Here is a 13,041-nt window from a genome sequence, read left to right on the forward strand (position 1 = left end):
GCTAGAATATCTTTATAGCTGCAGTTAACCAGTTAAAACTGTCCCGAACTGTCACATAAAATTTGAAAATATCTAAAAGTATATTTTGGCAGTAACATCTTACAAAAAAATTGTATATACAATGTAAACTACCCAAAGTACCTAAAGTTCAAGCTTAGTATGTATTTGTTAAATTTATTATATATTTTGATGCCACTTGTTTAATGGATGTGATTTAAACTGAGGTTTCACTGTGTTGCTTTGGAATCAGCTGTTCAGTTTTTCACTTTCCCATTTCGTTGTTTACTGATATTTCGTCCAAAGACACTAGTGTCTTTGTTTCATTACAGCTATTCCCCCTGAGGATGTCGCGGAAGTGCGAGTTCCTGGTGGTCGGTGGAGGTATTGCTGGCGTCAGCTGCGCCGAGTCCCTGGCCATCTACCGACCCAATGCCTCCATTCTACTGCTCACGGAGTCCAGCATCGTGAAGAGTGTGACCAATTTGGTGCCGGTGGCTCGCTATCTGCATAAGTTCGACGTTCGGGAACAGGATGTCTCCGAAATGGGAGCTAGTTTTCAGACACTAGTGGATCGCCTGGATCACATCAACAGCAGGGAGCATTGCATCCGCACTAAAGCGGGTCTGGAGATCAAGTATCGCTATTTGTGCCTCTGCACCGGTGGAACACCCAAATTGTTCTCCGGCAAAGTAGTAAATCCCCTTGTCATTGGCATTCGGGACACGGACTCTGTACAGCTGCTGCAGCGAAAGTTGGCGACAGCTAAGGATGTCCTGATTTTGGGCAATGGCGGCATTGCCAGTGAGTTGGCCTACGAGCTGAAGGATGTAAATGTCCACTGGGTGGTTAAAGATTCTCACATCTCGGCCACATTTGTGGATCCCGGAGCAGCCGAGTTCTTTCACATAGCCATGAATGAATGTAATGCGAAGGATTCCTCTCCGGTTGTGGCTATTAAGCGAATGCGGTACAGTGAAGTGCTGCCCAAGGAGCAGACTAACAACCATGGAGCTGCATTGGGTCCGGACTGGCATCGCAGCGTCGACTTGAGTGGAGCACGTGAAGGGGAAGAGAACCGCCTACCAAAGATCTATTACAAATCTCGCATAAGCAGCGTTCAGGATCTCGCCGACGACGCAGGTGCTATAGTCAAGTTGGAGCATGAGGATGGGAGCTTTCAGCAGTTGACCTGTGACTTTATTGTTTCCGCAACGGGAGTTTGGCCGAATACCGACTACACGTGTGATTCGCCACTTCAATTTTCCGACGATGGTGGCATATCGGTGGATGAAATGATGCGTACGAATCTGGTGGATGTCTTTGCGGCCGGTGATGTGTGCACGGCCAACTGGCCAGCCGCAATGCACTGGTTCCAGATGCGCCTGTGGACTCAGGCTCGCCAAATGGGCTCCATGGCGGGCAGGAGTATGGCGGCTGCCAGTGAAGGTGAAAGCGTGTACCAGGATTTCTGCTTCGAGCTCTTTGGCCACGTAACCAAACTTTTCGGATATCCTGTTGTCCTGCTGGGACGCTTTAATGGTCAGGATTTGGGCAGGGACTACGAAATTCTGGTGCGCTGCACGAGAAATAAGGAATACATCAAGTTTGTGCTTCAAAATGGCAGACTACGGGGAGCAATGCTAATCGGCAACACTGATCTCGCAGAGACCTGCGAGAACCTCATCCTGAACGGCATTGATTTGGAGCCCTATGGCGATGATATTCTTAATCCCGACATTGACATTGAAGACTATTTTGATTAGTTTATTATGCGCTAGCTTAGAGTATTAAAGACATTAAAAATAATTCGCATCTTGGAGCTAACTGCTAGGTTTGGCTTATACCTGGATTTGGTGTGGCTTTTTTTGACCGCTGTCATTTGAGCTTGCCTTCGGTGCCTGGGAATTATTCGTTTAAATGGTTGATTACATGTAGTTCTTAGGAAATGTCGAACTTTTGCAATACTCACCCACATACTTGATCTCATCGAAGGCCTTTCGTGCCTTTTTCAACTCCTCGTTCATGGTCAGAAGATCCTTCACCCTAGCGTACTTTCGGGGATCTTTGCGCACCAGGAAGATAATGTCTTCGACTTGAACACGGCCTGTTCGACCGATCTCCATTGCCCGGTGAGTGGTCTCAGCTATATACTCAATGACCAGGTCTTCCAGCAGATCTACGGTTTCCGTGTATGGATTTTTGTCGTCTCCGAATCCGAACATCATGCAGCGCAGCTCCTTGCTGAATAGGCGCTTTCGTCCTGAGTTGGTAGCCACAAATTGGTCATCCTCCGCGTCGTCATCAAAGTTGAACTAAAAATGGTGATTAGCTTAGAATCGGAGACATTGGAACTGGTGCTTATAATATTTCCTTACATCACCGCCCTCGAAATTCTCCTCTGGCATGCTATTTGAGGCCATAGTGCTCAGACTTCAATTAAAACGTTGAATTTGTATACAAATTTTGTGTTTACGCGAGTAACACCGCATTGAATGAGCATTGTAATCGATACTTGCAGCACTGCTGGCGATAATTGGTTGAGAAGGTAGCTGATACTGAGACTAACTCGAAATAGCTAGATTGCGAGCTCATATTTCAAATATCTGAGCTTGTCAACAAATCTAAATATTTTGGTTCGTGATTAAATAAATTGTGAATTTATTCAAGACCATACAAAATACATCTAAAATATATTTATATAGGTGCTTAAATTATAGCCACGAGTAAAAATCTAGCCAAACTCAACACATGGTTGCACTGCGCGATAACGCCGCCCGAACAATCGTTATCGAAGCCTTTGCTTGCACACGCATTTCAAAAATTTTTATAAACGAACACATCGTTCATTCAAAAGGGGAAAATGGAAGTGTTTACCTTTGAGAAATCGTACTTGGAGCGCCTAAAAGAAGCGGAGGCGGTGCTTTCGTGGGAGGGAGCCGTGATGCCCGCATCCCAGGTTCGATCCGAGTGGAAATCCTACGTCGAATTAAAAATTGAGCCTGCAGGTAAGCCACCCACACACACACACACACACACTCGTGCACAAAAGGCAACTATATATACATATATGTATCTATATGGGATATATAGGATGGCAGGCAATTTGGAAAATTCCACGCGTTATTTGCGAGGATCTGAAACTACGCTATCCCACCATTGTTTACGGCTACGTGGAGCAGGTGATCTTTGACGAGCTCAAGGCGGTATTTGTGGTGACCGCCGTGCAGGATAGCGATGTCCACCTGCCGGAGAGTAATGAAGTATCGCTAGTGGAGCTGTGGCCCACTGTGCAGCAGGAGAACGCAGCTCTAAATGTGGATACCACCGCTGAATGCATCGATCGTTTGCGGTTCTTCTATACGCATGTGTGGATGCCTTGGGACAAGGACTACGACGATGATCGCGACTGGGTGCAACAGCATCTGCAGGCTCGTATCCAACTAGTGTGCGATCTCAGCAAGAACCGACTGCCCCGTCCGTTGGCCCTGCACATGCGCACCCTGCTCGCCGAAGCCAAATACATTCAGCAGCGTCTGGACTACTTGGAACTGGATCTCAGTGATGCCGAGAGCGACGACGAGGCTGTGGAACTCAATGACAGCGTAGCAGAGCCCGCTAGAAAGCAATCTAAAGCGGGCAGTGCCAATGGCTGTCTCAATGTGTCCAGTCTGCCGGTTACAGATCTGATGTGCCTGCACCTGCGCATGGCCATCATAAGGAGCGAGTTCGAGATCCTTGAAAATCCTGAAATGAGGCGAGCCTACAGCGAGCTACAGTCTAATAGCCTCAAGCGGCTTCGCTGCTCCTCAGGAAGAACCAGACAATCGGAGGATCTCTTGGTAGAGCGGAATTCCATAAGCCATGTGGTAACCTTGCCGGGAAAACTGCAGCAGCAGCTGGAACTGCTAAAGCTGGCCCAGACGCTGGTCAAGCCGGAATCGAAAGTGCAGCTGTCCAATACGTTGCAGGATGTCCTGAGCATCTGTCAGAGCAACGATGATATTCTACTTTCGCCCGGCGAGCATACAATCAAATTCTTGGAGCACCTCAACGATAATGGCAGCCTAAGGGGACTCACTCAGCCGGAAGCCATACTAAGTCCTGCTGCAGATCTTTCCCTGCTGCCTGTGGTGTGCTCGAGCGATGAGGATAGCACCCTGCTGGTCATTGATGGCGACTATACCTTGTCGGAATTGGTTTTGGATTGTCGTCATGTCCGTAGAGGGATCCTGCTGCGCAACGGAACGTTGACCATGCGAGGGTGTCGCTTGCTGGGCGATGGGAGCTCCAGCACCCAAGAGGGTATTGTCTGCATGCCAGGCGCCAGCGTGGAACTCAAAAGTTGCCTAATTGAAAACTTTGCTGTGGGTGTATCGATGCGACCGAAATCTAGTGCTGAGCTGGGAAGCGTCCAGTTTAAAACATGCAAGACTGGACTGGAGTTGCTGGAGAAATCCGCTTCGGTTAATCTGCAGGGTAGCAAGTGCAGTTTTGAAAACTGTGCTTTAGGAATCCTGGCCGATGGTTTCGTATTGGGAGAGCAAAGAACAGAGAAGGTCCTGGTTCTAAACAAATTCAGCGAACTTCAGCGGTAAATGAAAATACGTTGTATTTTACATGTTCAAAAATTACCACTTATATCCTTATTTTTTAGTTACAACGAGGACAACTTGCTAGGTAATTGCAGCTTTTACAACTGCAAGAAAAATGTGCGAGTTTTTAACGAATCCGGTCAGCTGCTGGCTCAGCGATCGCATCAACAACTCCTCGAGGACGAACTCGGAGGGGAGAACAAGGAAAATATTCAATTGGTCTAGGGGTACATTGTGTACACATAGTGTTTATAAATTAAAATTTAGCGCTAACCGAAAATCCTATTGATATGCGTCAATAAATAATACGGGCAAACTCCAGTGTCTCGATGTTGCAATTTCGTTGGATGTCCTATTCTCGAAACCTTACATATTGGTTTTAACTCTTGATAAAGTTAGTTAATATATAATATTACACCGTCTCAGAGCGTCTTCCAGAAAATACTTCCTTTAACACATAAATACTCCGAACAATAACCTGAATTTGTTTACAGTAATTTCTTTTAATAAAAACATGTTAATCATTAGTTGGTTAAGCTTTCTGCTTCTGCTCCTGGCCGTAGTACTCGCTGTAATCATACTCCCTGAAGGGCACATCGTATGTTAGGTACCCGGAGTCGCGGGCTTGCTGAACGGCGACCATTAGACGCAGGTGGCTCTTTTGACACAGGCCTGTCTTTGAGTAGCTAAGGACGTCTCCGCTGTGGGGCGATATGAACTGCTCCAGGAGCTCCGTGTTGCGGTAGTCCAGCACCAGGTATTCATCACGGCAAATGGGACAGGGATTTCCGGTGCTGATACGGTTCTGGCGGATGCACGTCTTTCGTGTTTTGCGCGGCGCATACATGCCCTTGTGGTTGCGCCTAAAGAGATTAGATGCGAATGCAATGGAAGTTTTCACGTGTATGCCTTCAGTTCGTCTTACCGATACTGCGTCCACACAAAGTCCTCGCCGTAGGTTTGCTTGTAAGCGGCGCTCTTTAAGTATCGAATCGAGGTCTCCACTGGGATTGGTTTGCTGCGATCCTTCGGGTCTGGTGCGGAACCACTAGCGTTATCCTCGCCTTCGCCTTCGGTGGCAGCCGCATTATTTTCTTCAGTCGAAGTCTCCGCCTTGCATCTCAAGGCGCTGGCCGTGTGAAGAGCTCCCCGGCTATTCCGGGTAATGTTGACCAGTCCAATGTAAATTCCACGTGCAATCGGCAACATTTTAATTGAATAAAACCTGAAGTTACTTCAAAAAATTCAGAGGCGACGTAACAAGGTAAATTCGTGGAGCCGGCGGATCAGCTGTTTTCCGATACATGACTATCGATACATTCAGGGGCGGAACATTTCTCACTAGGGTATTCCCCGAGAAAAGTTTATTTTAATAATTATTAAAGTAATTTTAACTTAAACTTTGACTGTTACTATCTAAAGGCTGCCCATGCTAGAAACATTTTCATAGAATATATAATCTGTTCTATAAAATACTAACCATATTAAAAAGCTTAAAGGATTGAGCAGCTATAGAAGTGTCGGCATTACCCTTAATATATTACAACTCAATTTTTGTATCAAATGTTCAATAACTCTCTTTAAAATAGAAACCAATATAACGCTATTGAAGGTTGCGGTTGTAGTTTTAAATTTCTTAATCATAATTTGCATTTGCTTAACCGTCAAAATTTAAATAATTTTTACAACGACAAAAGGACTAAAGTTACAGACTGTGGCGTTTGAAACCGCTAAATTGAACGGTGAGTAGGGCAACATGGCCGAAACCAAACCCCAAATGGCCTCTCAAACTAACGGTAAAGGCCGACACACACGCTGGCACCCATACACACGCGACTTTGGGGGCATGAATGAAAATGGCTGCGCCGTACGGTTCGGTTTTCCCGTTAGTTTAGTTTCTTTCGGAATTTACTGGTGCAAAGTAGCGATACTATTACTGCAGCTCCCGCGCCCGCGTGTATGTGTGTGCGAGAGTGCGCTGCGTGCGTGTGTGTGTGTGTGTGAGTGAGTGTACGGTGGGGCAACCTTAAATCACGTGCATACAAAAACCGAATGAAAAAAGCACGGCATTTATTTACATTTGGATGCCACCATAAAAAAATAGAGCGCCGACGCCTGGGTTCGGTGTAAATCGACGTTAGTAAATGCCTAACAATTCCTTGCGTGTGCACATGTTTTTGGTCCCAATCAATACTTGGCAGACGGTCATTTAGATTTAATTGTTGCAAGAAATAGGCCTCGAGCAACAACAAATTTTGAGCGCCGACAATAACAAAAGAAACACCGGCGAAGCGGTAAGTAATTTTCGCTTGCCTTAAAAATAGAGCCGATTGCAGGTTTCTTATCAATTTGCGAAAAGTCGCGACAACAAATAAACAGGGCTATAAATACCGCTATGCCAACTACAAATGTTTAAAACAAGAGCGCAGTTGGGGTGGGCAAACAAAAGCTGGTGGCTTTGTCACCCGAAACGAAAAGAGTGGACCTTTTTCGAACCACCTGCCTTTGGAAAACGAAACCAACTTTCCCATTTGGAGTGTCTTTTCGCGCATTTCGTGTAATAAATGGTTCCTTTCCTGCGGCGCCACTACGAAAATCGTGATTATGCTGTGCCAAATTATTACCTGTTGGCTGTGCGACCTTTTCTATGCCTTTCGCTTCCAAACAAATGAATAATAAGCAAGGTGGGCAGCTCGAAGGTCGGATTCTCTGTTTTGGTCAGTTCTTAAATTTTTGAAAAACTTCTAGTGTTCATTGGGTTTTTATTGCAATGGTTTTAAAATCACTTGAAAAACGATGCAAAAAGCAACTCTTATAATTATTCAATTAACCAAGAGTCATCAATTTAATAATATATTTTTATATTTTTGTAATTCTTCCAATGTAAAAGTTAAAGTTGTGTAAGTGCTGCTTAGTTAAAAATAGATTGCTTATAAAAATATATAGACGTTAAAAGACGTCAGATATATATGTATATGATATACGTAAAAGAAACGACCAAACGATATTAGTTCACACCGAACAAACATTTTCATTAAAAATTCTTGCAAGAAGGGAATTTTTGATTTGTTTTTGGTTAGCGGAATAAAACTATATTAACAAACTAGTTGATGGAACCCATTGGTTACAGGGTATCTAGTACAGGCGTGGGCGTCCCTGAAGGCGGCGCCAAAGAACTTAGTTGTCGGCATTCTCACATTCATTTGGGTTTCTCCGGTTAGCACCGCCCACCACCCACAATCGCTACACTTCCACCCACAGCTCCAGGAGTTGGCATGTTTTTTTACACCCGCTATTGTCGAGTAAAGGGTATGCTAGATTCGCTGGGAAGCATGTAACAGGTAAATACAAATTTATCCGACCCTTTGAAGTATATATTCCTGAAGAGCATCTCTACCCTCATATCAAAGTTGACTTCAGGGTCGCTTGAAATATATCTTATAAGAAATTAAAAGAGCTAAACATTTGAGATAAACCATCCACGGCAAACCACTATCTAATTGTACTATTCTTAAAAAAGCTTGAATCTATAGTAAACGTCTGATCTTATCAAGTAACGTTCGCAATCAATGGACAACGGGTATCAAATAGTCGAGGCACTCGACCACAGCGTTCTCCATAGTTGAAATTTGAATCAGCGCTCTACTGGGTTCATTCCGTCCATCTGTTTATCCTGGCCGGTGCACGTCACCTGGAAATGTTTGCGTTGGCCAGGTGGACGTATTGGAACTCAACCGTCACATAACAGGTCCTGTTCTCGTGTCCTACGAGGCTCCTGGATTCGGAAACATTAGTGGGAACGAATATATGGGCACGCGTGTTTCGACGGTGCTTTATCAATAGGCAGTTGCCGGTTTTGATTAATGTGCTTTCATCATTCCCTAATGTTCCCCAAAGAAATACGGCCCATGGAGCATTGGAACAGTTAATTTGTGTAATATTTCCGATTCTTATTGGGATAATTTGTGTAATTGCTGGCGCGTTTGTCAATTTCAATTCCAATTGTGGGGTTCGGTAGAGTTAGTATTCCTAATTTACTAAAAAAAAAGCAACGGCAATCAATAGGCAAGTGCTTTCTAGTTCAAGAAGGATATTTCTTTTATATGGCAAATTAGATTAATCTTAATGTGTGCGACGGATTTGTTACCATTAACATTGGTCTTCACTCTTCTTGTTCTTATCAAGTTCGTAATCTCCAGAGATAGTTTATCTCGAGGTGTAAATGGCACATTAGTTTACTTTCAATAACAATATTATGAACCTATTTTAAGCGCAAATGAGACTTTGTTGTTACACGTTCACCGCCCACATATCGTGTTTGAACCCATTTGTGAGCGAGCAGTGGCCCATCAACTATAAAGAACCGAATAACAAAGAAACAAATAAGCTGCTAAAAATATAATCCTAATATAAGCCCATCGCGTTTATCAACCTACCCAAAAAAAAAAGGAGCTAGATAGCCTTCACAACAATTTAAATACCAATTTGCCTAATTAAGGCAACTCTAGACCGCGCCTCCGCCCGTGACAACTCAACTCAACTTAGCTTCTGGTGGTCCCCGCAGACCAGGCGTAAGTCCAAAATATTGCGTGACCAGTCGTTTGGGTGCTAAAAGGGGTGGGGATTCGGTGCAGCTGGAGGTAATGACATCAACGAACGTCGCAACATGCTGGGATCCCTGACCAGAGGTCATCGGTTGGAGCTACGCGACGGTGTGTCCCTTGGTTGCGCTCCAGCCAAGGCGGTTTGGTTTCGAAAACATTTTAATGATTTAAATATATAGATATACAATATATATTTGATGCCCACGTGGCTGGCCTCGCAGTCATCAATTATGTAGGGGCGACGAATTGATCCAGATGCCATTATTCACAGGCAATCAAATCCTGTGGCCTGACATTGAATTCAGCCATTGCATTGAATTCAATCAGTCAGGAACGGTCATCAAGGCCTCCCAGTTGTTTTCTCCGCTCGACTCCTGTTCTAAACTCCTTCATCCGCAGACGATGGCGGCCAAGAGCGATATGGATATTCTGGCCAACTCCATGTACGAGGACGATCCCAATGGCAACCTAGCGCCCGCCACCACCAAGGATAAGGAATCAGTCAAGCCGGAGGAGCTGAAGGTCACCCCCGCTGGCACCAAAGCAACATCCCCCCCCAACTCGGCGACCTTAGTTTCGACTTCTCCGCGATGGGGTCCGCAGAATAAGGGCGCCCAGGAACTAGCCTTGTTGTACAGTCCAGGTGAGCAGTTCCCACGGATTATAAGCTGTTATGAGAAAGTTACCAGAAGGTGAACTAGAAAGTTTCTTGTCCGATAATTACAAAAGAAGCAAACTGCTTTAAGATAATGTCCGATTATATATCAATCAAATACTTGCCTTGAATGTCCTATACAACATATATGTATGTACATAAAGAGCGCACTTGTATATTATTACTTGTATATCTCACGTCTTTTGCCTAAGCAGTGGGTATACGATAGCGAGGCAATCATATATATTGGCTTCTGCAAAAAGTATACAACAGTCTGTACGTTAAGAGTGCAATCTCTGAAATCTCAGTTTGCATATTTCCATGTCGCTCTCTTGCTGCTTTACCTCAGCAATGGGTATATGACAGTCGAGACACTAGATTACATTAGAAAATCCTGGGGTTTTATTTTATTTAAAATTTTATTTAAACAGGAAAACGTGCCCAGGAAATCATTTGCGTCTACACCTGCATTGGCCTTATGATCATTAACCTAGCCCTGATTGTTAGACACTTGCGATTGGAGCGGATTAGTGTCGCCTTTCTGTCCGCCCTGTGCGGCATTATAACGGCCGACTTTGCTTCCGGCTTGGTTCACTGGGCGGCAGACACCTGGGGATCGGTGGACATACCGATGATTGGAAAGGTAAGCCAAATGTACATCGAGAATCTAATGTGATAAATGATACAAGACATATATTTTGAACTCTTCTAGAACTTCCTGCGACCCTTTCGCGAGCATCATCTGGATCCCACATCCATAACGCGACACGATTTCATTGAGACAAATGGCGACAACTTTATGGTTGGCATACCAATTCTCGGCTACTTGGCCCACTATTTTTACATCAGGACGCCCAGCGAGATACAGCAACACTTCGGCTGGATAGCCTATGTGTTCCTCTGCTCCATATTCGTGGCCATGACCAATCAGGTATATCGAAATGTTTTCCCACGGCTGCTTAAACTAACTTAAAACGTATCCTAATACTCGAAAGATACACAAGTGGTCGCATACCTATTGGGGATTGCCGAGGTGGGTCCTGTTACTCCAGAGCTGTCACATCATCCTGCCACGCAAGCATCATCGCATCCATCACGTGGCGCCACATGAGACCTACTTTTGCATCACCACCGGGTGGCTTAACTGGCCACTGGAACGCATCAGGTATGGCCCTCTAGCAAATTGACTCTAACGGTTATAATATGTATGCTATGTATTCGATTAGATTCTGGTCAACATTCGAGCTCATCATCGAGCATTTTACGGGCCTCAAGCCCCGCGATGACGACCTGAAGTGGGCCAAGAAACTCACATAGTTTCACTGCCCAGCGACTGTATATAGGTAACTTGGACCAAAAGCAGCCTTTAATTGCTGAATATGTCACCTTTAAATGTTTTCATACAATCGGAATGTCTTACAGAATGAAGTAGCTTTAAATGAGACAAGATTGCATACATAAGGTTTATATGGTTAATGGCATAGTTCTCAGTTGCATGTTTGTTAAAAATAGTTGATTATCTGAGTTTAAGTTCGTGTTTTTAAATACCATATTACTATTGTACACCTGCACACACTCTCACAACTGAGCGCATAAACTAATTGATCTCGCCACAGGTTGATCGTACTACGAGTGAGCCTTAAGTATACCTAAATAATAAAATGAACATTTTACTAACTATCGAGCACACGCTTGTCTGATAAATTTTTTAAGATTTACACACAATAATAATACTCGATATAACATATGTAAGCTAGGCGAGTAACTGATTTTGAACCAGGTCCGAGACAAAAAGACATTTTAATACTGTCAACAAACGCTGGTTATCAAAGGCTATAAAGTGAATAAATTTATTTACAACTACATACATATACATTCAAAAGATAATTAAATAAGGCGCTGTATGCAATCAAATACGTGACTTAACCTTTGCCTTAAAACGTTTTTATAGTATAAACTCTTCTGGAGAAGCGAATTCTGTTTTAGTTGGCACACTTTTAGTGGCGAGTGTTAGTCATTGTAAGAGACCAGTTTGTATATTTTACTTTTTCATTGTTTTTAATTTCATTTACAAGAATTAAGAGTAATCGGCGAACCGAAGAGGTGTTCTTGCACAACGCTGTAATTCTAAGAAGGCAATATTCTTTGTGATCTGAGAAAATAAATCAATAAGCTTAAAATCTTTTATTTATGCATAAAGCTTGCCATTAAAGGGGCACATACAAATATTTGTAAAATAAAAGGCATCACGTTTTGGTAGCCTTGTTTACGTTCCTTTGGAGCTTATCTCTCTTCTTTTGGGCATCTCTCTCCCGGGCCTTTGTCCACATGGCGATCTTCTGCCGGGTGCGTTCCTCGTGTACAGCCACCTCCATTTCGGCACGGGCTTGGTACTGTCTTAGCTGGGATTCGTTGTGGAGGAAGAATGGCCTACAGCTCCTGCGCATCCAGCTCTTGCAGTTGGCGGCTCTATTTAATTTCTTTTTTTGAGGTAAAACGGATGGAGCTTCCTGGGGTTCCGGTTTTGGAAGCTCAACTTCCTTTAATTTTATGTTTCGGCGCTTCATTCGACACAAGAGAACGAAAAGAAGAGCGATTGCGCAAAGGGCCAGCAATAGACCCACCAATCTTCCGGGATCGAGACCCTCCTCCCCCTCATCCAGATCATCTAGGTCATCCAACTCATCGCCCTCCTCATCCTCTTCAGACACTTCCTTGCCCAATGCCCGCTTGAGCCGATGGCAATCTAGGACGGTCATGGCTTCCACATCCGCCTTATAGACAACAGGGGCATTGTCTAGACCCCAATGGGGCAATGTATTAGTTTTGAAGAGATCCCGACATTTGGAGTATACCTGGACCATCCATTTCTGGCACTCAGGCCTATTGATATCGACTTGGCAAATCGGATTCATAATCATTGAGATGGGCAGAACAAATTTTTTTTATTAAGCAGTTGATTACATTTTGATATCCCACTTAGTTTCGTAATTTTAAATTTTTTATTAATTTTAAATTTTCTTTCTTTAATCTGAATTGCAAACTAAAATCCTTTTAATAGCTTAAGTTAGGGCTGAGCCTTATCACCATTCAACTAAGATAAGAGAGGTAATTGTATGCATTGATCATCAATAGACTCCTGCAAGCAATGAGCGATACCCCACAAGTTTGAAGAGGTCGGAAAAGATAA

At 43.9% G+C, this 13,041-nt stretch overlaps 6 protein-coding genes across 12 annotated transcripts, besides 1 other annotated feature; 3 read left to right on the forward strand and 3 right to left on the reverse strand.

Moving 5' to 3' along the window:
• Nucleotides 1-86: 86 nt before the first annotated feature.
• On the forward strand, nucleotides 87-1,804 carry Pyroxd1 (Pyridine nucleotide-disulfide oxidoreductase domain 1). Of its 2 annotated transcripts, NM_001273690.1 has the most exons (2): nucleotides 87-157; nucleotides 304-1,804. In NM_001273690.1, exon 2 carries the CDS (start codon nucleotides 345-347, stop codon nucleotides 1,761-1,763), a length of 1,419 nt encoding a protein of 472 aa, NP_001260619.1. In that variant the 5' UTR covers nucleotides 87-157; nucleotides 304-344; the 3' UTR covers nucleotides 1,764-1,804. The 2 variants fall into 2 exon arrangements, with proteins under 2 accessions (NP_001260619.1, NP_610023.1); NM_136179.3 differs by lacking the exon at nucleotides 87-157 and having other exon boundaries at nucleotides 264-1,804.
• Nucleotides 1,740-2,501, reverse strand: Taf13 (TBP-associated factor 13). The gene is made up of 3 exons (NM_136180.4): nucleotides 2,376-2,501; nucleotides 1,970-2,312; nucleotides 1,740-1,898 (listed from the first exon to the last, which is right to left on the reverse strand). Exons 1-3 carry the CDS (start codon nucleotides 2,418-2,420, stop codon nucleotides 1,876-1,878), a joined length of 411 nt encoding a protein of 136 aa, NP_610024.1. The 5' UTR covers nucleotides 2,421-2,501; the 3' UTR covers nucleotides 1,740-1,875.
• A 122-nt stretch (nucleotides 2,502-2,623) lies between these two features.
• Nucleotides 2,624-4,905, forward strand: nesd (nessun dorma). Of its 2 annotated transcripts, none has more exons than NM_136181.2 (3): nucleotides 2,624-3,005; nucleotides 3,091-4,591; nucleotides 4,655-4,905. In NM_136181.2, the coding sequence occupies exons 1-3, from the start codon at nucleotides 2,861-2,863 to the stop codon at nucleotides 4,815-4,817; spliced, it is 1,809 nt and encodes a 602-aa protein (NP_610025.1). In that variant the 5' UTR covers nucleotides 2,624-2,860; the 3' UTR covers nucleotides 4,818-4,905. The 2 variants fall into 2 exon arrangements, with proteins under 2 accessions (NP_610025.1, NP_724247.1); NM_165320.2 differs by having other exon boundaries at nucleotides 2,747-3,005.
• Nucleotides 4,906-4,980: 75 nt separating this feature from the next.
• mRpS18B (mitochondrial ribosomal protein S18B) lies at nucleotides 4,981-5,905 on the reverse strand. 2 transcript variants are annotated; one of them, NM_078882.3, is made up of 2 exons: nucleotides 5,518-5,905; nucleotides 4,981-5,455 (listed from the first exon to the last, which is right to left on the reverse strand). In NM_078882.3, the coding sequence occupies exons 1-2, from the start codon at nucleotides 5,799-5,801 to the stop codon at nucleotides 5,125-5,127; spliced, it is 615 nt and encodes a 204-aa protein (NP_523606.1). In that variant the 5' UTR covers nucleotides 5,802-5,905; the 3' UTR covers nucleotides 4,981-5,124. The 2 variants fall into 2 exon arrangements, with proteins under 2 accessions (NP_523606.1, NP_724248.1); NM_165321.2 differs by having other exon boundaries at nucleotides 5,083-5,455.
• Nucleotides 5,906-6,232: 327 nt separating this feature from the next.
• Nucleotides 6,233-12,027, forward strand: Kua. Of its 4 annotated transcripts, NM_001273692.1 has the most exons (7): nucleotides 6,508-6,886; nucleotides 7,723-7,933; nucleotides 9,596-9,839; nucleotides 10,283-10,494; nucleotides 10,564-10,782; nucleotides 10,847-11,016; nucleotides 11,078-11,501. In NM_001273692.1, the coding sequence occupies exons 3-7, from the start codon at nucleotides 9,599-9,601 to the stop codon at nucleotides 11,166-11,168; spliced, it is 933 nt and encodes a 310-aa protein (NP_001260621.1). In that variant the 5' UTR covers nucleotides 6,508-6,886; nucleotides 7,723-7,933; nucleotides 9,596-9,598; the 3' UTR covers nucleotides 11,169-11,501. The 4 variants fall into 4 exon arrangements, with proteins under 4 accessions (NP_001260620.1, NP_001260621.1, NP_001188856.1 ...); NM_001273691.1 differs by lacking the exons at nucleotides 6,508-6,886; nucleotides 7,723-7,933 and adding an exon at nucleotides 6,233-6,334 and having other exon boundaries at nucleotides 11,078-12,027; NM_001201927.2 differs by lacking the exon at nucleotides 7,723-7,933.
• Nucleotides 8,168-8,222: a mobile genetic element.
• A 10-nt stretch (nucleotides 12,028-12,037) lies between the features above and the next one.
• Nucleotides 12,038-12,802, reverse strand: CG13970 (uncharacterized protein). The gene has a single exon (NM_136183.3). The coding sequence runs from the start codon at nucleotides 12,713-12,715 to the stop codon at nucleotides 12,098-12,100; it is 618 nt and encodes a 205-aa protein (NP_610027.1). The 5' UTR covers nucleotides 12,716-12,802; the 3' UTR covers nucleotides 12,038-12,097.
• Between the last annotated feature and the right edge of the window lie 239 nt (nucleotides 12,803-13,041).

The sequence above is a fragment of the Drosophila melanogaster genome, chromosome 2L (assembly GCF_000001215.4).
Source record: "Drosophila melanogaster chromosome 2L".
NCBI classification, from domain to species: Eukaryota; Metazoa; Arthropoda; class Insecta; order Diptera; family Drosophilidae; genus Drosophila; species Drosophila melanogaster.

Excerpts from the sequence above, each read along its gene's own strand:
- Pyroxd1 (NM_001273690.1), top strand. The coding sequence starts at position 345 with ATGTCGCGGAAGTGCGAGTTCCTGGTGGTCGGTGGAGGTATTGCTGGC.
- Taf13 (NM_136180.4), bottom strand. The coding sequence starts at position 2,420 with ATGGCCTCAAATAGCATGCCAGAGGAGAATTTCGAGGGCGGTGAT. Across the intron at positions 2,313-2,375 it reads AGAATTTCGAGGGCGGTGAT|TTCAACTTTGATGACGACGC; the intron begins GTAAGGAAATAT and ends CACCATTTTTAG. Across the intron at positions 1,899-1,969 it reads CGATGAGATCAAGTATGTGG|GCACCGAAGGCAAGCTCAAA; the intron begins GTGAGTATTGCA and ends AATAATTCCCAG.
- nesd (NM_136181.2), top strand. The coding sequence starts at position 2,861 with ATGGAAGTGTTTACCTTTGAGAAATCGTACTTGGAGCGCCTAAAAGAA. Across the intron at positions 3,006-3,090 it reads ATTAAAAATTGAGCCTGCAG|GATGGCAGGCAATTTGGAAA; the intron begins GTAAGCCACCCA and ends TGGGATATATAG. Across the intron at positions 4,592-4,654 it reads AAATTCAGCGAACTTCAGCG|TTACAACGAGGACAACTTGC; the intron begins GTAAATGAAAAT and ends CTTATTTTTTAG.
- mRpS18B (NM_078882.3), bottom strand. The coding sequence starts at position 5,801 with ATGTTGCCGATTGCACGTGGAATTTACATTGGACTGGTCAACATTACC. Across the intron at positions 5,456-5,517 it reads TTTGTGTGGACGCAGTATCG|GCGCAACCACAAGGGCATGT; the intron begins GTAAGACGAACT and ends TAATCTCTTTAG.
- Kua (NM_001273691.1), top strand. The coding sequence starts at position 9,599 with ATGGCGGCCAAGAGCGATATGGATATTCTGGCCAACTCCATGTACGAG. Across the intron at positions 10,495-10,563 it reads ACATACCGATGATTGGAAAG|AACTTCCTGCGACCCTTTCG; the intron begins GTAAGCCAAATG and ends GAACTCTTCTAG. Across the intron at positions 11,017-11,077 it reads TGGCCACTGGAACGCATCAG|ATTCTGGTCAACATTCGAGC; the intron begins GTATGGCCCTCT and ends GTATTCGATTAG.
- CG13970 (NM_136183.3), bottom strand. The coding sequence starts at position 12,715 with ATGGTCCAGGTATACTCCAAATGTCGGGATCTCTTCAAAACTAATACA.